This window comes from Seriola aureovittata, chromosome 6, assembly GCF_021018895.1.
Source record: "Seriola aureovittata isolate HTS-2021-v1 ecotype China chromosome 6, ASM2101889v1, whole genome shotgun sequence".
In the NCBI taxonomy this organism is placed as follows: Eukaryota; Metazoa; Chordata; class Actinopteri; order Carangiformes; family Carangidae; genus Seriola; species Seriola aureovittata.
The window spans coordinates 10,754,694-10,776,391 of NC_079369.1; the positions used below are offsets into that span (position 1 = coordinate 10,754,694).

Below are 21,698 nucleotides of genomic sequence, written 5' to 3' on the forward strand. Positions count from 1 at the left end.
AATAAAAATGTTGAGCCTTAGTATTTAATTCTGAATCCACCTGCCTTCACTGACCTCTCGGTTTGTTCTACAGCACCAACAACAGGTGGTCCAGGCCATGGAGCGCGCCAAACAGGTGACCATGGGGGAGCTAAATGCTTCGATAGGGGTACGTGGGCTCCCCCCTCTGCCTCATAGCGTGTGTACTTTATACTCCCATTTATTTATTTTTCCTGCTTTTCTTTTCCTTTTATTGAGGCAAAGACCATTTGGCCCACTAAAATATACCGATTTATTGGCTACTATTTCAAAAACATTTATTATTATTTTGAGATTTTTTTTTTTTTTTTTTTTTTAATTCAGGTGTCCTTCAAACATTCAGTGAGAGTTAAAACAAACTTTAAAGAACATTTCAGTTTTAGTTATTTGTCACTTTAGTTCCCATCAGATTGATCTGGCTCCAGAGCCACTGCCCTGATCTCAGCATTTCTCCTCTCGTGCACATCGCAGCACTTAGTTCCCTTCCTTTCCTTCCTCCATTTCTCCTCTTGATCACTTCCTGTCAAGCCACTTTCTCCAGTGCTTGTAAGTCACCCAAATCTCTCTCTTTTGTCTCCTCTCTCTTTCCATTTCTTCTTCTATTCTCCCTCCCTACAGCAGCAGCTTCAGGCACAGCACCTCTCCCAGCATGCCCAGGGTTTGCCAGTGGGCCCACACCCATCAGGACTGCCCCACCCTGGCCTGGCGCTCGGTGGAGGATCCAGCCTGCTGGCCTTGTCTGGGGCTCTGGGGGCTCAGCTGGCTGCCAAGGATGAGAGAGCTCACCTAGAGGCAGCAGCAGCCGCTGCCGCTGCTGCAGAGCACCACAGAGGTACATGTTATGTAAATGCATGTTTATTTTTTTCTGTGTGTTTTTCTCAAAGGTGTAAAATTCTCGATGAGTTTAGAAAGAGCTGGATTGCATTCTTGGAGATGAAAACATCTCTCTGAGGTTGGGAGAAAACACTGGAGCTTGGCTCGATGGATTCTGATGATTGGCTTTGCTTTGGATTTCTGGCAGGGCACAGGAGTGTTGCTGATAATAACACTCCGCAAGGATATTTTTCCACTGAGTCATCAGCTGCAGGGCGATGTAAAGTGATGGCATATAATCTTGGATTTTTGTGTGTTTGTTTTTGTGTGCGTCCCTATCTCATTTGCTGTATTTTTGCCCGGTACCTGGATTTGTTGGGTGCTGCTGTCTGGATTGAACAGATCGGGAAGCAGGACCAGTAAGTGCAAATTAACACAGACACACACGCACACACTCACACATTTTTTCCTATAATTGGTATCATATTTGATAATTCTTCCGGGGAGACTTCTTTCAAAAATTACAATCTGAAATTAAAATAGTGTTGACTTTGTTTGCAGTTAACAATTTTTACAAAGGGTTTAATGAGCAACAAGTTGCGTTCTCCTTCTTTATTCATTTATACTTGATAAAACTGTTGTTAGGTGTGGTTTTGGCAGCTTTGAGTATTTTCTAAAAACATCTTATCAGATTAATTTTGGCTGTCTCTAGCTTTTAGACAACAAGATTGCAGTCACTGATGCTGGCACCTGTATGATGACAATTTAGATCTCTACTCCACATCACTACCACTATAAAATTGTGATAATACTGGTTTAAAGAAAAAAGAACCGTCAATGCCAAAGCACATGCAGACCACTCCAGTCTTTAATGCTGCCTTAACGAATACTTGAGGCATTCTCTTTCTTCCTCTCACTCCTACAGTGAGCTGCTGGCAGATCGATGGAGACTGATATTCTTTCACATTCATCTCTGCAGCTTATGAGCCTGACGTGATTTATGCAGTCCCTCTCACCTCATTATCACCCTCTTCCTTCCTCTCTTCCCTCTCTCCCTTCTTCTTGACTCGTCTCTCCTTCCTACCTTCTTCTCTTCCACCCTCTTTGTACCCCCGTGCACACCTCCCCTTTGCTTTTTACCGCTCCCTCCTTTCTCAATTCATTCCACCCCTCTCCCCTCCTCATCCCTCTGCTCCCTCTCTCCTCGCTGCAGAGCTCCCTGTCCAATGGGGATAAGGGTCGTCCAGCAGACTACCTCAGCAACGGCAAGAAGAGGAAAGCTGATGAGAAGGAGTTCATGACAGACTATGTGAGGATGCTTTCATAACACTGTTAAATGTTTAAGTAACTGAGGGAAAGTTCCACCCAACCTGACCAGTTCTCGTCAGATAACACCACTCTGTACAGTGGACTTTGGAGACCTGCTCCCTTTTTAGAAACTAATTGAAATATTCACACTCCCTGCTGTCATTACTGTGCTATTGGTGTCATTGTTGAAGAGCAGATATATTAAGCACTATGAGGGATTATCTTCTGTCAGAGATCATTTCATTTTGGGTAGATTTTTTTTTTTATTATCAAATTCACTTTGTTCGATCTGAAATATTAAAAACATGAGAAATGCCTTAGAATTTTAGCTCTCCAAGTTAAACATCTTAAATTAATTCATTACTTTTCTACTGTCAATTGTATTTACTGCAGTTTCAACCATCTCAGACAATAAATTGTCTAGATAGGTCGTTTCATTTTCCTCTATTTGCAGTGTAAGACATTAAAGCTCCTGAGAAAGTGCAAAAAAAAAAAAAAGTTTTATAAAACATTTTCAAATGCATTAGATTATGCGCACACAGAAACCTCTGCTTGTGTGTGACTCTTTATGTGTGTGTATTGTATATTTCTACATGTAATCTACATACATCATACAGCAGAGCAGAATATCTAATCTCACTTTCTCTCTCCTCTCTCACAGGGCAGCGATGCGGATAAGAGTGATGATAATTTGGTGGTGGATGAGGTTAGTAGGCGGCCGCTGGCCTCTGTTGGCCTCACTTCACCGCTTTCATCTGCATACATCATGTAAACACACCCAGCAGGACCATCTGAATAATCATAATAACAATAATACTCCCCACCCCCCTAACCCCATCCTCATCCACCTCTGCCTGCCCTCATTTCTCAACAAACAACCATAAAATACACAGGCACACACTGCGGTTCAAACTGTCTGCACATTTTAAAAACACCTTAATGTACAATGCTGTGGGTTTGACTGTTGAGGCTTTATGAATGAGTGCAGACAAAATGGATAGCAAGTTTATAAAAGATGAACAAAAGTGTAAACAATTAGCAGGGCAGTATGTTTTTGTTCATCTTTGTCACCCAAATACATACAGAAGTGTTCACTGTGCATAAGATGGCAGTGAGTGAGCCGATACCCACTTCAACATAAAACAGAACTTTCTTACTGCAACTTTGGAAGCTTCATATTAACTTCAGATACGTGTTGAAATATAATTTAGCACAGAATGGGGATTGTGGACTATGTTATATTTTACTAGCACATTAGGAAGGGATTTCTTAATGGCCAGTATAAACAGGAGGACTTACAAGCAAAAGCAGTTAAAATGTTCATAAGAGCCCCTAACGATTGTTTTAAGACACACTTGAAACATGGTAAACCTATCCATTTGGACAAACTAAGAAAAGAGTTATTTAACATTAGAACAAATGGACACTGATAGATTTCCAGGTGATCTGGACATAGATAAAACACTGCAGAATGAATGAATAGATTAGCATTACCTCTTATTTCTGTCTTGTGTACTAAAGTTTTATGTGTTCTTTGAACTCAGGACCCGTCGTCCCCCCGCAGTGTGCAGTCCTACTCTTCCAGAGAGAACGGTTTGGACAAGATGCCTCCATCTCGTAAGGAGGGTCCACCACAGGCCAGCCCCACCTCCCTGGCCTCCTCCAGCAGTGCCGCCTCCCCCTCCCGCGGCAAAGAGCCCCCACAGGTAAACGAACACATCTGTATGAAGATATATGTGCATTAAAGTGGGCCACACACAGGCATAAAAAAGACACATTTGAATCGTTTTTTTTGGGGGGACATTGTTGTAACTGACGCTGACATCTATGGAGAACACACAATATATTTCAGTGCAGGACATCAGTGTTTCCATCCTGTCAGCACACTCTGTATTCAGCTGTCTTGTTTGGGGTCAGTGGTTCATCTTGGAGTTATTATGGTGTATATTCAACATCCCACACGCATTCAGTCGGGGCTGCTGACATCCCACAGCACTCCTCAGGTCCCATCTGCCCTCAGTCATCCTCACTGTCATTCTCTTTTTGTATTTGTTTTATTTTTTCATTTTTTGTTGTTGTGTGCTTTTCTTTGCCATTTTCCTTCTCTGTTTTCTAACACTTTTTATTCTCCGCTCTTCCAGAGGGAGAAGTCCAGTACTCCAGGTATGAAGCCAGGGACCCCCATGTCTCAGGAGTCCAACACCCCGGGACCTAGCGGACCCCCGCAGTTCAGACCTGTCCCTGGCAAGCCTGGTGTTGACCCTCTTGGTAAGGTCGTCTCACGAGTTTGCTTTTATTCCCCGTGTCATCTGTATATTGTTGTCATGAGTGAGCACTGAGCTTCAGAAAGCCATCAGTTGATGTGAAGTGAAACTGTAAGGCTTGCTGACATTACTGGAAAAACTCTTTGTTGTTTTCTATCCATGTTGCTGAGGAGACCGGCAGACACATATCTACAGGCCTCCTCTCAAGGACATAAGCTTGCACTGCACACAGGGGATCATTTAAAAAAAATGAATCTGTATTTGCAGAGACAGCTTTTTAGCCTGTGCTGGCTTTGTTACATGTAGTGATTCTATCAACACTGGGCCGCAGTAGTTGGTATGGGTGTCAGCCAGCTCCCCACCACCGACCACCATCTGGACTTAATAAGCAGCTGTGGGCAAAAATATTCAGTGCGCCTCACTTTTTAAATGGAAAAATTAGGAGAGGTGATGGACTGTGACTGTGAGCTGCTTCATAATGAGCCTCCATCTATTCCAGTGTATCTCTTTTCTCTCCTTTTTTTACTCACATCACCTGTTAGCCCCCACACCGCTTTCACGCACACCCACATCATTGTGAGTGCATATGTACGTGCTTGTAGATGCAGCTACATGTGCTGGAGGAGGATACAGAGAATGTTTATGTGAGCGTGTGCGCACACACACACATACACACGGACGAACACACGCGCGCACACACACACACACACACACACACACACACACACACACACACACAGGTATTGGCTCACTGCAGGAAGGTATGGTGGCCAGCAGGGGGCAGTAGTGGTCTAGTGCTGCAGTTAGTGATGTCCTGCCTTTTGTGGCAGCTTGTTCACAGCCTGTCAGTCACAGCTGTCTCACACACTGACAGGCTCTGCAGAGGGAGTCACCTTAATAAAATGCACATCTTATTCTATCCTATGTTTAAGTGATATCTAGAGCTCTCAGAATGACTGGCATTCTTTATTCTCTCATCCTCTTCTTTTGCCTCAATCAATTATTTTTTCTCTCCAATAATTCTCAACAAATTAACTCACTCTTATCTTTTCCTCCCTCCATCCTTCCACCAGCTCTGGGTCTCAGAAACCCTCTGGCGGTGCAGGGAGCGTACCCTCCAGGGGCTTTTGGCCTGCCTCCAGGGGTGAACGGGGACCTGCCTGGGGCAGCGGGCTATGGTGCAGGCCTCCACTTGGTCTCCCCCCAGATGAACGGAGCTGCAGCAGCAGCGGCGGCAGCAGCCGCCGCAGGCTACGGACGGTCCCCTGTGGTGAGCTCGACGCTCCGCAGATAATTTGTCTTTCCAGTGTCACTGTCATATGTAACACCTCAGCATATAAACCTGTCAGAGGACAAAGAGAGGGATATTCTATGTACAGGACAGAAGGGAGCATTTTAATGGGAGAGGAGAAGGAAGAGAGGCTGCCTTGTCATTTATCGTTAAGAATCTATGACCTTGGCTCTTGAAAAGTCTCTTTACCTTTATGTGATCTCATTTTATTCTGATCTTTCATCTGATACTATCTCTGTATTACCCATTTTTATGAGTGAATCCTCTCCTCTCCTCTCACCAGGTATTTTTTCAGATATTTTTTTCTTACGTTAGGGTATTTGTCTCTTCCAGGTGGGCTACGAGTCTCCACACCCACATATGAGGGTCCCTGGGCTGCCTGCCAGCCTGCAGTCAGCTGCCTCCGGAAAACCGTGAGTTTCCCTTTACCTTCAATCGTTCAAATCTTCACCTGTTCACTATTAACTGCTCTAAGGTTCTCCTCAAATTTCAGTTTCAACACCAGAAGAGAAAAGAACTGGAAAGATGAATAATCAAAGCGTGAAAAGGAGGAAAATATTTTAATAAAAAAAACAGCTTGGCGCCTTCAGGACTTTGTTAGGTCAAAATATACAGCCCCAAGGCCTCTTTTTAAATTAAACAATCTGTGTTCATACATCAAGAAATAGTCATCCCTTAAAGCAGTCTATAGCAGTGTGCCAGTTTACTTTGTCTGGAGTGTTTTATTTATTTCTGCACATGAATGGCCAATGTAGATGATGTCAGTGCTATTTATTACAGTTAAATACAGTATTTTTTGTTACTCAGACATTATTAATAAATGTCAGGTTTTAGTCACTCAGTGTCAGTCTCTCAAACATTTTCTAGGTCATGCAGAAACCACAAGTTGAAGTAGATGAAGTGACAAATTCCTACTTATAAAAAGAAAAATGGTGCTCATGAAAGTAATGCACTTTTGTTATTGTTCTTTTACAATGAATAGTTCTCCCAGTTATTCATCGTTTTCGGTTCCCTTCCATCTCTCTTCTCTCCAGCGCCTACTCGTTCCATGTGAGTGCAGACGGCCAGATGCAGCCGGTGCCCTTTCCCCCTGACGCCCTGCTGGGCCCGGGAATCCCTCGCCACGCCCGTCAGATTCACACCCTGAGCCACGGAGAGGTGGTGTGTGCTGTCACCATCAGCACCTCGACGCGCCACGTCTACACCGGAGGAAAGGGTTGCGTTAAGGTGTGGGACATCAGCCAGCCGGGCAGCAAGAGCCCCATGGCCCAGCTGGACTGTCTGGTGAGACACGGGCAAGGAGTGGAGGCAGTTAGATGGATGTTTGTAGACTCATATTTAAAGTTTGTTGACTATCTTGTGTCTAATAATGTTGCTTTATGACCAAAAGGGATACTGTATTTTTTCATACATAAAAACACACTTTGGATGATGAATTACCTTTGCGTTGTTGTCGTGAAGCCAAATCCTCCAGCGTATTTATTTATTGCTGTGATACTGCTGCAGCAGCATGGTTAACTCTGTACGGCTATCCCCTTGTCGTCAATTACAGTGAACTACAGCGTATATCACGGTATAAATGTTTATATTTCTCGTTTTATTGTGGCCAATCAGAACAGGGATAACTACATCCGCTCCTGCAAGCTGCTCTCTGACGGTCGAACCTTGATCGTCGGCGGGGAGGCCAGCACGCTGTCAATCTGGGATTTGGCCACACCCACTCCCCGAATCAAGGCAGAGCTGACATCGTCCGCCCCCGCCTGCTACGCTCTGGCCATCTCCCCTGACAACAAGGTCTGCTTCTCCTGCTGCAGCGATGGCAACATCGTCGTCTGGGACCTTCACAACCAGACGCTGGTCAGGTAAGAGAGGAGTGGGAGGAGGCGCCGGTCAGATGAAGAGTGCAGTAGGAAAAGGACAAACAATTTGCAAGAAAAAGGCAGAGAGGAGAGTGATGAAAAAGGAAGAGAAGTTATAGTGAGGGAAATGAGAGGTAAGGGAAAACTGCAGAGGGAAGGAGGAAATGGTGTCTTTATTGTAATTTCACAACTTAATCAATCATAAAGTCATAGCGAGAGGAAAACATTATAGATATAAAGTGTGCAGGATGAATGCAGCATAGAGGAGGTGAGGACTTCCTAAACCTGTGTGTTTAACTGGGAGGAAGAAGCAGTTTGTGTTTCTGAAAGTCTTATTTGTCCTTAAAACAACATATCGGTGGTTTTATATGTTCCAGAGAATTTACCACTATGTTTCTACACCTAAAGCCAGACCAAAGCATGAATTGCTGTATTTACTCATTTTATTTTTTCCTCAGATTTTTCAAAAGGAAATATTATTATATAGACCCCCCCCCCCCTCCCCGCCCCCCCCCAAAAAATGAAATGCTTTTCCAGCTAATACACACGTCTGTGTATCAAGGGACAAACTCTGCCACTTAAACCACTGTAGGCTATGAATGCTGTGGTGTGTGGCACTGGTCCATGCTAAATACTTCTTCCCATAAAAATAAATGGTAACACTTTAAGTCCCCTTATTTAGCATTTATATGCAGTATATAAACATATAACAATTATTTTATAAGGCACTGTAATGTAGTTGTGAGCAGATATAAGGAGATTTTAAGTGTTTATTAATGTAAAGTATTTGTTAACAATTCTAATTTCTCATATGAAGACATATTTTATATTATTACAACAGTGTTTTACTGTGTTATCCTTCGTTATCTGTTTATACACCAGCCTCCACTTATGGGTGCCCACAGGGTAATACCTGTTGACAATAGGATCATGATACATTAATAAACACCTAAATTGTATATCAATTGCATTATAGTGTTATGGACTGTTTATTACATTTGTTTATATCCTTCTTATGAAGGTAAAGTTAAATTGTTGCTAAATAAACATTAAATAATAAGCCAATGTAGTTTTAATTTCTCTTGTAGAACAATCTTTTGCCCTGGGACTATTTTTTTGGTGGAGAGACTCACATTACTTCAGTGTTTTATGTTTTATGCAAAATTAAGCAACTTCAACAAAAATATTGAAGATGTGATTCAGTGTAATTATTAGCTGCAACCAGCAATTAGCAAGTCTCTGTGTGATGATTTTCATCACACACATGACTGAATGAAATGTTTTTCAGTTGTTAAAAAGTCAGACAAACTAGTATTTTGAATGAGCAGCGATCAGAGAGGAGGCTGGGTAGCCAGAGGTACAGATGTTTGTTTTTGTGCATTTATCTCTGGGTCTCTCGTGCGTCTCCTCCCTGCAGGCAGTTCCAGGGCCACACGGACGGAGCGAGCTGCATCGACATCTCCAACGACGGCACCAAGCTGTGGACAGGAGGGCTGGACAACACCGTCCGCTGCTGGGACCTCCGAGAGGGACGCCAGCTCCAGCAACATGACTTCACCTCGCAGGTACACACAGCAGCATACAAACACACTCAAATCAGATTCGCTGCAGTCCAGATGAATAGGCATTAATGTGCTGAGGCTGTTGATGATCATTCACGCTTTAACGGTCTCATCTCCCCATTTCTTTCTCCCCTCTCTGTCTCCAGATCTTCTCTCTGGGCTACTGTCCGACAGGCGAGTGGCTGGCTGTGGGAATGGAGAGCAGTAACGTTGAAGTCTTGCACGTCTCCAAACCTGACAAGTACCAGCTGCACCTCCACGAGAGCTGTGTTCTCTCCCTCAAATTTGCTTACTGCGGTATGCACACACACGTAGACACTGACTAGATTGATGGTTTGGTTACATCACATTACCTGAGGGTATTTAATCACAGAGAAGCAGAACAAATCTTCTGCTTCTTTCATTATTCAGAAACAGCTTCTTCCTTTTCACCTCTCCCGCTCTTTACAAAAGCAGCTCTTCCCCTCAGGCTTCCCCGTATCTCGCCTCCCCCGAGGCTTTATCTGTTGATGGCTGTATGTGTTTCGTCCTGTAGGTAAATGGTTCGTGAGCACAGGCAAAGATAACCTCCTGAATGCGTGGCGGACACCTTACGGATCCAGCATATTCCAGGTAGATCATCAGAGTTTTATATACAGAATTTTGCAACAACTACTGTTTTTTTTTTTTTGGTCAAAAATTAACCATGAAATATGATGACATAAGGAGACATTGTGTTCTCTGGCCTGGAAACAATTCATTTGTCAAATTTGAAAAATTTCCTTTTTTCATTTTCCTTCTGTCATCTTCTTGTTTACTTACTGAAGGGTTATTTTGGGTCACACATACATCAGTTTTGACTTAACAGCCAGCATGTGATTTTTATTTGTGTCACTGTTTGTTTGTATAAAAACCATGATTCACTGAATGTTTGTAGCTAATATTGTTTCCGCTCTGTCTCTGTGTTCAGTCTAAGGAGTCTTCGTCGGTTCTCAGCTGCGATATCTCCCCTGATGACCAATTCATCGTCACCGGCTCCGGGGACAAGAAGGCCACAGTCTATGAAGTCATCTACTGAACTCTAATTGGCTGAAAAAGTAAACCTAATAATCAGGGGGCTGAGCCAAGGCTCCCTCCTGCACCAATGACTGTACAGAGCGTCGGTGGCATGGAAAATAAGAGACACTCAACTCGTACTTTGTTGTTTTGTTTACGTTTGTGAAAGAAATGAGCGAGAAAGCGAAGCAAGGGGGCACAAAGTCACATCTCTGGAAAAAAAAAAAAACAAACTTTGTTTTTAATGCTCTGAGAACGCTGGTTAGTCTATAGCTGCGCAAATGTGGGATTCCTCCAAAGAACTTTTTGTTTTGTTCCCTTTTTTCCCTTTTTTTTAACAAAATAAAACCTCTGTAGTGAACAAGAAATTAGCAAAAAAATTATTTTTTTAGCCTTTGAATTTTTCGCAAACAGTTGGACGGCATCAAGAGGAAAAAGACAGACGTGGGACTGAAGAAGTGTAGGGAGGGTTCAAGGAGGGCTGGAAACTCTTAATGGAAAAATACGGTCCATATTCTGTGCTGTGTAAAAAGTCCCCAACCTGGGTCAACTTGGCCCGGCCTGGCCTAGTCCACAGCACGTGGCTGCTCCTCGGGGCGGCAGATGCGTGGCAGATGGCAGGATGGCGTGCTGAGAGGTTCCAGCTACTTTCTTTTTTCCTCCTGGTTAAGTTTCAGCAGCAACATGATTGTATCATCTCCAGTACATACGTGACAGAACAGGGCTCGGTTTCCTCTAAAGTGTCATGAGACTCAGTTTGTCTTTGTTCCTTTGGATATTGTTTTTTGTTTTTTTTTCTTTTACAAAAGAACAAAGATGAACTTATTCTGGAGATGTTTTTAAGGAAACCAGCCTGGAACAGAGAACCACGACCCAGAGGACAGAAAGCTGAAGTCAGTTCAAAGAACTCACATCAGGTACTCTGCAGTTTCTTGGCCTCTGCTACATCGTCTTCATCCTTAACACTCAACATTAAATGTGATTTTCTATTGTATTTGTTAGGGCACATATAGGCAGACAGGTATTTTCACAACTGCATCATGAACCTTGAACCTTGCTATATATGGACATGTAAATAAAGTTCTCTAAAGGCAAACAAGGATCTGTGAGTTGGATTTGCTTTGAGACGACAGGCTGTCGTGTGGGACATCTCTCAAACATCAGTTTTTGTCTGTGATCTGCAGTATGTCATTTGTGTTTTTTGCCTTTTGTGAACATCTTTCACAGAAAACCAGACTGAAACTGCTCAAGAAGGACCAATGCAGCTGTAGTGGTGTGAAGGGTAGGAAAAAAAAAAAAAAAAAAAATCTGGTATGTATGCGTGTGTGTGTTGCACTCTACTGGCTGTGAAAAGGTGTTTTTCAACCACAGGACCAAGTCAGGCACTCGCCAGGTTTATGTTGGATGTTTCAAAAAGTCAAAAGAAGCATTTGTTGAATATTTGTTTAAACGACAATAGCCAGAAAAAGTGTGTGCTCACAGCGAGGTGCCAAAAAGCATCTTGGAAATATTTCGATGAAAAATGAAGGATGTGAATGGTGAGTACAAACTCTGCCTCCGCCCTCTTGTGATGGAAACATTTCTCTCTCCCACTGAGGGAACACTACAGCACAAAGCTTCCCCTTTAGTCAATATCTGCAACCTCAGACATGCAAGTGTTTTGGGATGCAAAAACCCACAGCGTGAGCAAGTTAGGATTCACAGCTCCTCTGTGACTGGAGCGCTCGGTAAATCATGCAGCTGTACAGTTGTTCTTTTTGTTTTTGTGCTGAGCTAGCTCGTAGTGTGGCTAAAAAAGGTGATCTGCAGTACATTATACAGTGGAATGGATTATTATAGCAATAATACTCAAGAGGGAGTTCTTCAGTGATTATAGGTGTAGTGGTGACTGTCCTGCCTGAAAAAGCTTTAACTGTGGGGGAAGAGGAAAAAACACTTAAAGCATTTATCTCCTGTGTGGAGTAAAGAATTGTTTGCATACAGATGGATAATAAATCATTTAGCGTCATTTAATGTATTTTGAAACGCAGCTTTTGACCTTTTTAAAATGCACAATATTTCTGTTAATGCCCATAATCACAGCACAGCACAGAACCGTCTCAATGCTATTATGGCTTTTATACAGATTCGTCCTAGTGTGAGCAGTTGACTTGAGAATTAACAAAAGAGATAAGAGATCGCACAGCTTCTCTGTGCTTTGGTCAGATGATTCAGCTGAAACTTCCCACGGGATTAAGTCATTTCAGTCCCCTGATTAGAACAGAGTAATCTTTTCTTAGTGGTGTTACAGCAGAATCATCTTATTGGGGCTTATTTATCATGTAAATGCCCCAATAATTTCAATGGAGTAAGTTTCAAAATACGCTGTGAATGGAGAATCTCAGTTGCCAATTAAAAAACACAGCCTTTGAAGATATTTGACATGCCTTCTTTTTTACGTATTTTAAATTTAGGCCCAACATGTCAGCGTCTTTTTAAAATTCTACACATATGGAGATCTATGTAAATGAGCTCCATATCACTGTTTTATTTGATGTATGCAACTAAAGAGTCGAGGAGAGACCTCCAACACTGGTCGCGCTCCAGGAAATCTAAACTGGTCAGTTGTTAACTCAGTGTTTGATTTTTTTTTTTTTTTTTTTTTTTTTTACTGTGTGCTGTCAGTATTCTGCAAAAACCTTGCATCACCAATTTGCCTTTTTGTTAATGTGATGGGTTGGAAAATGTCATCAGTGTGTCAACATTATCACGTAATACTGGTTAAAAATCAAACTGCTGAGAGTTATTGTAAATGAAGTACTTTGCAGGATACTGAAAAGTTTTCGGACTGTGCAGAAAGTTTATTTCCTCATGAGTGAATGAGGAGGTGTTCAGGAGGAACTATTGCTGAAAGGCTGTGAATTCAAAATGGACACAACTGGTTCTTGATGTTGAGAGAATAAAGTATTCTTCTTTGGACATTTGGCTTTTTCTTTTGCATCTTAATATCAAAGACTTAAGGGCTTTTAGCCGTGCTAGCAGCTGTGTGGCTTTGAGCTAAATAATAACATCAATGCGAACACAGTGTTTAGCAGGTATGTTCACCATCACAGTTTAGTGTGCTAGTACGCCAATATTTGCTTATAAGCACTACATAAGTACAGCCGAGGCTAAAGGAAATATAAGTTTTACAGGTATTTGGTCATAAAGTAATATTTAGACCTAATGATGGTGACAGATGGCAGGTCAGGGATTCAATGCTTTTACAAGTCATCCTCTAAGGAACATAAATATTTATACCTGATTTTATGGCAATCCATCCAATAGTTATGATATTTGAGCGTGGACCAACCAACGTCACCATCCCTGGAGCCATGCCATTAGCATGGCTAGAAAGATCAACGCAGGAGACACCTGAAAGGATGAACACAAGTTTGGTTTATTTTTCACACAGAGCATTTCTTGTACAGCACATGGGAAACGCATCAGGAGGGAAGACACAGTGCATTTAAAAAAAAGAAAAGTCCTTGGCTTTTTTAAAAGAAACTAAACATGAGCTTGTAAAGCAGAAAAAAAAAGTTTTATACCGTCGGAACAGAGAAAGCACAGGCAGGGGAGAGAGACATTACTGACAATTAAAGAAGAGTATCAAATACAATGTCCCAAATATTCACGCTATACCACCAAATGCATAGCCATTATACAGCGTCATTCTGAGTAGTATACAAGCTTGTGTATGAGAATATCGTTTGGGTCTGCCTGTGGCTGACAGACAGAAAGGGAAAAAGGCAGGCAAAGGCATTAAACTGTACAGATGATCTCTGACTCCTAGCTGGTACAGTAGCCACTGTAGAAGTCCCTCATAATTCTTCTATCTGGATTAACGCTGCAGAGAGAAACATGGACATCTTGCTAGAACTTTTTACAGCTGAACTAAATTGCATACTGTAATGTAAGATGCATCCTCCTGTAAAACTGTGGATGAGAGACCATTTCACTGTAGCTGTACAAGCATGCAGTAAAAAATGGGACCTCTTTGATGGCTAAATCTGTTTTGACATGTCGCAGCCGATGCCTGCTGTACACTGACCACAGACTCAACAGAAACGTAGTATAATTACACAATAAGGACTGAAAACAGATTCAAGTACACTTACTACCACTTTTGAAAAAGGGGAATAAAACAAAAAACACCAAACAGTAGACAGGGGAACTTTTCTCCCAAATGGAGGGTCTTATTTTTTTTTTCTTCACATGGGTTTGCTGATCTTGTATTCCCCCTGCCTGTCACCATCACCAAGGATAAGGTACACAAATTAAAAGAACAAAAGAAAATAAAGTTTTTTTTTTAATGTCTCCATGTGTGAGTGCATCCCTCTCTGTTTGCTTCCCCCGAACCCGAAACGCAGTCATAGGCAACCCCAATACATAAACATATCATTACATAAGACGAGCAATCACTATTCATAAAAAATACTGAAATAAATGAGTAATAAAAGAAAAGCTTGAAATGTGCCTTTTTTTTTTAGTCTACACTGGTGACGCATGTTCTACAGAAGCAGAGAGCTCTGATATAGTGTTTGCCTGCCAGTTTGGAGTATGATACAAGGAGGACTGAAAGTAAGAATCAGGTTTAGAGAAGTTTGACTAAGTAAGCTTGACTGTGCTTATTCGCATTGTTGATGAGAGTTCGTTAGATGAGAAGATTGACACCACTCTCATGTCTGTATGCTAAACTTGCAGCTAGCCAGCAGTTTGCTAACTTATCTTAGGACGCAGATTGGAAACAGCTCATCTAGCTCTGACTGAAAGTTAAAAAGTCCACCTGCCAGCATGTCTAAAACTCACTGGTTAACATGCTATACCTCATTTGTTTAATCCCCACAAAAAGTGTCCTATCATTGCCAGGCAACTGGTCCTGACCTGGAAATAGGTTACTGGTTATTTTCACACTTTTTATGGACTAAACAAGATATAACTTGTTAATCAGAGAGCTTAAAGATGCTGGTAGGTGGAATTTGTAGCATCCAGTTAGCAATAGGCCAGCAGTGTCCTCAGTCATTATGCTAAGCTACGATAGCAGGCTTCTAGCGGTGGCTTCATACTTAACATACATACATGAGAATCGTATCAATCCTCAAAATCCATCCATCAAAATCTCAGCAAGAAAGCGAGTAAACATATTCCCCAAAAAGTTAAACTTGTCCTTTAAGGTGTTTAGCATCTCAATTAATAGCAATCACTAGCTTATCAAACAAGATTTAGCCAGAGCACTTTGAACACTAGCACATCAGCAGGCAGGCAGAGATGGAGATAATGACTCCGATAAACATGTAATCTCATCTGGTTTGTAAATGAAAACAGCAACTAGTTGCATAAAATTTGAAAGGAATCGGATTAGTCGCTGCTTAGTTGGCTGCTGATGATAGCGTAATCAGATGGTGTTAATTTGCCCTCTTGTCTGCCTTACAGTGAAGTTGCCGTGCTGCTACTTCATCTAGCTGACAGTGCCTTTAATGAGAGTGAGTGCAGCGCCCGGTGTCAGGAGAACAATCCAGAGGAATTAGAAGGAACAGCTCGGCTGATGTTCTCTGTTTGTGTCTCGGGGCCCTGGGAGAATCCCATTGACTCCGCTGCTCATTAGACGCTGCCTTTGTCAGACCAAAATAAAATAGATATTAAGCAGTGAGATGGGGAGCGCGGCGATGAATGTTTAATTGGGTGCTCTGCGTGTTGTGTGTGTGTTTCTCTCTTCCTACAATTACCTCAAGGGGGTATATCCAAGTGTGTGTGTGTGTGTGCACTCTTGCTCGATGACGTGCACCTTATGTGTGTGTGTGTTAGCAGGTCTATGTTTCATGTCAGTGTATGTGGATATCTGAAGCGACCCCCTCCATCTCAGGAGCGTCATCGTTCCCCAGCTCCTGACACCTCTCGCTGGGGAGAGCGAGCTGCGGCGTCAGCCTCATTAAGGCTTCCACTGTCTGGCTAATGAATCGATTGTGTGGTATCAGTGCTCCTGGCTGGTGCTCCCACAGTGCTGCTCCGCGCCTCCTCTGGGGGCCTCCCTTCCACTGAGCTCTTAATCAGGAAACAGCCCTAATTACCCTGCCTCCCTCCTCCTCCTCCTCCTTCTCCCTCTCCTCCTTGTCCTCCTCTTCCTCCCTTTCATTTCTCTCCCTTCTGCACTCTCGCTTTCTCTCCTCCATCTCGTCTTTCCCCCCTTTCTCCTCCCGTCTTTATCATTATGCTCCACCGCCCATTTCCTTTTGTCCTTCTTATCTTGCTGTTTCTTTTCTGCCTCTCTCTATACTATCATGCCTCGTCCTTGGGCTAAAAGTGGAAGGCGGAGGAGGGGAAGGGGCATTTGGGAGCTTCCACAGTAGCTTATATCACAGCAAAAAGGGGAGGGGGGTGATGTATTAGGGATGAGGGTCAGGAGGACTCAAGAGGACTGAGACGGAGTTGCTGCTGCTGCTGCTGCTGCTGTAATGAGGATTGGGAGCAGTTGGCAGGGCAACTGGGTGCACTTCCTCCACACCCCAAAACCACCCCAAAGTCTCCGTCCTGTCCCCTGGCATCTCGTCCCGGCCCTCAGTACACCACCTCATACACCGTGGCCTTCTTGTCCCCGGATCCCGTCACAATGTACTTGTCATCCGGGGAGACGTCACAGCTCAGCACAGACGAGGACTCCTTGGACTGGGAGCGGGCGAGAGACATGGGCAAAAAACCCAGGAGAGAGAGAGAGAGATTTGATGATAGATGGATGGAGACAGATGGAGAGAAACAAACACAAAGAGAGAGATGTTAGAAAAGATATGACTCATCAACTTAATACTCAATCACACAAGACATTTGCATTTCAAAACAGTCTGCAATTATTTCCAAACAGACAACTCCACAGCTCCAGGATGCTGACTCATTCATCTGCTTCAATGTGAGACACACTGCTCTCCTTCTCTTTCTTTCTCTCTCTCTCTCCCTCCCTCTGGAGAGATGCAGCCTCATTTACTGCAGGTTTAAGCATCACTAGCAGCACAAGTCTGACAGTCTGTGTGAACTGGCAAAATGCACAATCCTTCCTTTTTTTCCTGTGTCTGAAAGCCAGACCTGGGCACCTGGCTTTAGATGATGTAAAGCGCCCTCTATTCCCCCTCCTCCCCGTCCTCTCTCTCTCACTGCTCCATCATCATTTATCTTCCTTCCTTTCTTCCCAGACTCTCCTCCTCCTCTTAGGCTTTGCTTTCACTCTCCCCCTCTCTCATGTCGACTCCTCCTCCTCTTCTCTAAACTCCTCTCCCCTCGTCTCCCCTCCCCTCCCTCCCTCTGTGCTACACACACAGCAGGGCTGTCAATCATCAAGCCACCGGTGAGAGGCCATTTCACACAGGATCCCTCATACTATACCGAGATAGCAGGAGGGGGGGAGTTGGGGCTGTTCATGAGGGAGGGATGCAATGACAAGCCAAAGGATGAGTTTGGAAGAGAGGAAAGTAAAGCTTTAGAGACAGAGATGGAGAGGCAAGAGAGATAAAACACAGAAACAGTGAGGAGTCTTGAAACTCAGAGAGTTAACACCCCCCAGCATTATGGTGTTTATGATGTGATTTATTCTTTGGTTGTCTATGATATTTTTTACACTGTGTGCTTTCTGAAATAAACCAATGTTTGTTCCTTTGATTCAATTTTCTAGTTCTTCAATTCTTACTTTCCAATATATCTTACATTGAATGCCAGTCTCCGCTTTGATAAAGGTTGGTATAGTATAAACACCAGAGACAAAGTCTGACATGTTGTATTTTTATAAATATAAATATATTAGCTTGTCTTGATTAAACCAAACCATCAAGACAGCTTCAAATTACCACAAAAATCTCACATAACAACATGATGCACTATTTGACAACTATAGCCGACAAAAAGATGAGGAACAATCGCAACGAGGTACAGATTTAGCAAATACCAAGCTGTACAAAATCAATACTTAAACATTACATTTTGGGAGACATTATCAAAAAAAGCTCTTTTGGTTTCAAAATAAACAACTGCATGCCACAACCAAGAGAAAACCCATGAGACTATGTCTCTACTTTACTTTGTTTTAATGTTTATACGTATTCACTATTTAGTACGACTACAATTATTCTTTTTAATATTGGTTAATTTACCAATTTTTTTGATTAACTAATTAAAAGACTTATTTATAAAATGTCTGAAAACAGTTTTAAAAAATGCCAATCACAATTTTCAACAGCCCAATAGATATCATCTAATTGCTTATTTTGTCTGATCAAAACCAAAACCTCCAACACCTAAAGAAATTTGTTTACTATCCATATGACACTTAAGATAAGAAACTAAAACTGAAGAAGGTTTAGTGCTGTTGCTTTAACAATGATAACTGACCAATAATCAGAATATTCTTTTATCAATTCATATCAATATTTTCTTTTTTCAATAAACAAAGCGATTAAGTGACAAATTGTTTCAGCTCTACTGGACTTGCTCTCGCATTACAAATGCCAAGAACCAACAGGACAACATCTTCCATAAGAAGAGTGTAAATCAACCAGCTTACAGACAAAAGACCTTTTGGACAGAAAAACCAAAACAGAAACAAGACCCCAGCTGTTATTGGATCCTACGTTGCACCTATTCAACAGAAGCTGACAAAAAGCAGAGGAAGGCAAAGGAAGATGACAAACTGAGCAAGAAGACAGTCTCACTGTACTCCGCATCCTCAGACCGAGCTGCTATTTCCAACTGAAAGCACCAAATATATTGACTGAAGACAACAAATAGAACACAAAGCCATCATCATATGTCAAGAAATCCCCATCATATATATCTCGCTTGTTCTGCTTTGTTCTACTCTTTTCTTTCCATCTATACATGTCTTTAGTATTTGTGCTATTTTCTTTCTTCTTCTGAATGAAAAAACATTGTAATTTGCAGTTAAGTTTCATTACCATTCATGTAAATAAAGCTAATTTGATAAAAATCACAAAGAAACAGAGCGAAGGAGAGAAAGAGTGTGATATGCAACAGACCAGTCAAAGGGTAGGAGAGAAACTGAAAGGGCAGTCTAAGAAAAAAAGGATCACAAAACATGAAAGGTCAGATAGAGTGGAAAGGGAAAGACGTAAAGGCAAGGACAGAGAAAAAAGTGAGGGTACAGGTACAGAGAGATTAGTAGAGAGATAAAAATGAGTAAGCACAGAGAGGCAGGAAGGACAACATAAACACAGAGACAAGGAGAGAGAGAGAGAGAGAGAGAGAAAAATTAGTGTAGATGGAGCAAGAGGGGAGCAGGGGGTTAGAGAAAAGCAAAGAGACAGAAACTGGAAAGGACAGTGATAAACCAGAAAAGAGGAAGAGGAAAGAAAGCAGCTCTGTATAACACAGTGACAGGAGGGAGCCGTTTGGCAGGAGGAACGTTTGGCATTTGGATAACAAAGCAGATAGCCAGCATCCTCCTTTTGGTCCACAGGGACAGACAGAAGCCGGCAACCCTGCTGCCCACTGCAGTTTACAGAAATATGACACAAACACACACACACACACACACACACACACACACACACACACACACACACACACACACACACACACACACACACACACACACACACACACACACACAAACACAAACACACACACACACACACACACAAAACACTCATCTTAAATGTACCTTTATCTTCCCCTCGCTAGTTTCATTCACACCCAGATGAACTGGCTCTGCTAAAAATACTGCATCCCTGCATATTCATGTTTCAACATTTCCTCAAACGGTGCGATTGTACATGTGTATATGTGTGTATATGCGTGCATGCGTGCGGTTGGGGGGGGGGGTACACAGAGAGAAAATTTAGGGACAGATCACTTCAACACTGCTAGCCACACTCTCAAACAGATGACTCGGCAGGCCAAATACACACACACATATATATATATATGTACACAGACCATAAAACATCCTCAGAGCATTGCACTTGTCTCTCACCTGGAAAATACTAGCACCATATGGTGTCCTCCATGCATTCAACAGATTGTCTTTTCCTGTGCTCACAAACCACTTGCCTGAAATAACAGACACACACGGTGCTACAGGTTAAACAAAGGAAAAGGGGTGAAGAAGGCACAATATACTGCACATGAACTGCATACCAATAGCATGGAGAGTACTGATAAGCGTGTGTCAATAGTAGCAATGTGTCAGAAACATTTAGGAACAATAGTTCAAAGTTAGTCTGAGTGTGTGTGTTTGTGTGTGCATACCGCAGTAAGCAAACTTGAGGGAGAGAACACAGCTCTCGTGGAGGTGCAGCTGGTACTTGTCAGGTTTGGAGACATGCAGGACTTCCACGTTACTGCTCTCCATTCCCACAGCCAGCCACTCGCCTGTCGGACAGTAGCCCAGAGAGAAGATCTGAAGACAGAGAGGGGAGAAAGAAAAGGAATCAAAGGAAATGAGAGAAAAAAAAAACATGGGGGAGTAGGAGGAGGGGTGGGGAGAACATAAAGTGGCAAGGGTGCAGAAATGAAAACAAAGGTAGAATGAAAGACGATGTGAGGAAATGGGGGATGAGGGAGGAAAGGAGATAAGGTTGATGAAAGACATGGATGGATGGAAGTAAGGAGGACAGATGAAGGAAAAGTAGAATGAGGGAATGTAGGATATTAATGAAAAAAGATTATGATGATGAGTGAGTGAAAATAGAAAAGAGAGAGGGAAGATGGTGGAAATTTAAAAAGAAGGAGTAAGGAAAGAGTGGAATGATGTAATAGAGGTTAATATAGAGTGAATTAATAAACAGACAGACATTAGGAAAGAATGAAAGAATGTGAGAGAATAGCGGGAGAGAGAGGGAACGTGGTTGATGGAGAGAGACGGCAAGCGAGAGAGAAAGTCATTACACGGTGGATCGAAACTCATCTGACAACAGTGGTCAACTCTATAGCTCTGTTGTGACAGTGAAGAGTGAATGAGAGAGACTATGTCTGTGTGTGTTACTGTGTGTGTTACTGTGTGTGTGAGTGTGTGTGTGTGTGTGTGTGTGTGTGTGTGTGTGTGTGTGTGTGTGTAATAAAGTGAAGTCATGCTGGTATTTGTATACGTGTTTCTGCTGGTGTGTACTCTTGTCAATACCTTCAAGGTGAAGTCATGGTGCGTGAGGTGAACCCTGTGGCAGGTTTGTGTGGATGTGTTGTGTGTCCATGACCGTGTAATGTACTGTGACTGCATGTACTTGTAAAGAAAAAAATGTAATGTCTGTGTGTGTGTGTTTGTGTCTGCAAACAAAATGTATGTTTATATGTGTAAATGTGTATATGACCAAGATGATTCGATGCATATCTGAGAGTGTGTGTGCTGCTGTGTGTACCTGCGAGGTGAAGTCATGTTGCTGGAGCTGGCGTCCCTCTCGGAGGTCCCAGCAGCGGACGGTGTTGTCCAGCCCTCCTGTCCACAGCTTGGTGCCGTCGTTGGAGATGTCGATGCAGCTCGCTCCGTCCGTGTGGCCCTGGAACTGCCTGCAGGGAGGAGACGCACGAGAGACCCAGA

General features: G+C 42.7%; 2 protein-coding genes across 7 annotated transcripts in view; one reads left to right on the forward strand and one right to left on the reverse strand.

Annotated features, from left to right (window-relative positions):
• The window catches only part of tle2a (TLE family member 2, transcriptional corepressor a), a 41,261-nt gene extending 28,153 nt beyond the window's left edge, over positions 1–13,108 (forward strand). Inside the window, exons 6-20 of one of the 5 annotated variants that reach the window (XM_056378344.1) lie at positions 74–178; positions 640–850; positions 1,234–1,250; positions 2,045–2,140; positions 2,801–2,845; positions 3,684–3,845; positions 4,281–4,407; positions 5,477–5,673; positions 6,028–6,107; positions 6,729–6,978; positions 7,309–7,556; positions 8,971–9,118; positions 9,262–9,412; positions 9,651–9,727; positions 10,065–13,108. In XM_056378344.1, coding sequence (XP_056234319.1) covers positions 74–178; positions 640–850; positions 1,234–1,250; positions 2,045–2,140; positions 2,801–2,845; positions 3,684–3,845; positions 4,281–4,407; positions 5,477–5,673; positions 6,028–6,107; positions 6,729–6,978; positions 7,309–7,556; positions 8,971–9,118; positions 9,262–9,412; positions 9,651–9,727; positions 10,065–10,172 — 2,022 coding nt within the window. In that variant the 3' untranslated portion in view covers positions 10,173–13,108. Of the gene's footprint in view, positions 1–73; positions 179–636; positions 851–1,233; positions 1,251–2,044; positions 2,141–2,800; positions 2,846–3,683; positions 3,846–4,280; positions 4,408–5,476; positions 5,674–6,027; positions 6,108–6,728; positions 6,979–7,308; positions 7,557–8,970; positions 9,119–9,261; positions 9,413–9,650; positions 9,728–10,064 lie in introns of all 5 variants that reach the window. The other 4 variants (XM_056378346.1, XM_056378343.1, XM_056378347.1 and 1 more) reach the window with 4 other exon arrangements.
• Positions 13,109–13,546: 438 nt separating this feature from the next.
• Positions 13,547–21,698, reverse strand: part of tle2b (TLE family member 2, transcriptional corepressor b) — a 77,934-nt gene continuing 69,782 nt past the window's right edge. For both annotated transcript variants that reach the window (XM_056378350.1, XM_056378349.1), the window contains exons 17-20: positions 21,520–21,667; positions 20,414–20,564; positions 20,139–20,215; positions 13,547–16,831 (exon numbers count right to left, since the gene is read on the reverse strand). In XM_056378350.1, coding sequence (XP_056234325.1) covers positions 16,724–16,831; positions 20,139–20,215; positions 20,414–20,564; positions 21,520–21,667 — 484 coding nt within the window. In that variant the 3' untranslated portion in view covers positions 13,547–16,723. The remainder of the gene's footprint in view (positions 16,832–20,138; positions 20,216–20,413; positions 20,565–21,519; positions 21,668–21,698) is intronic.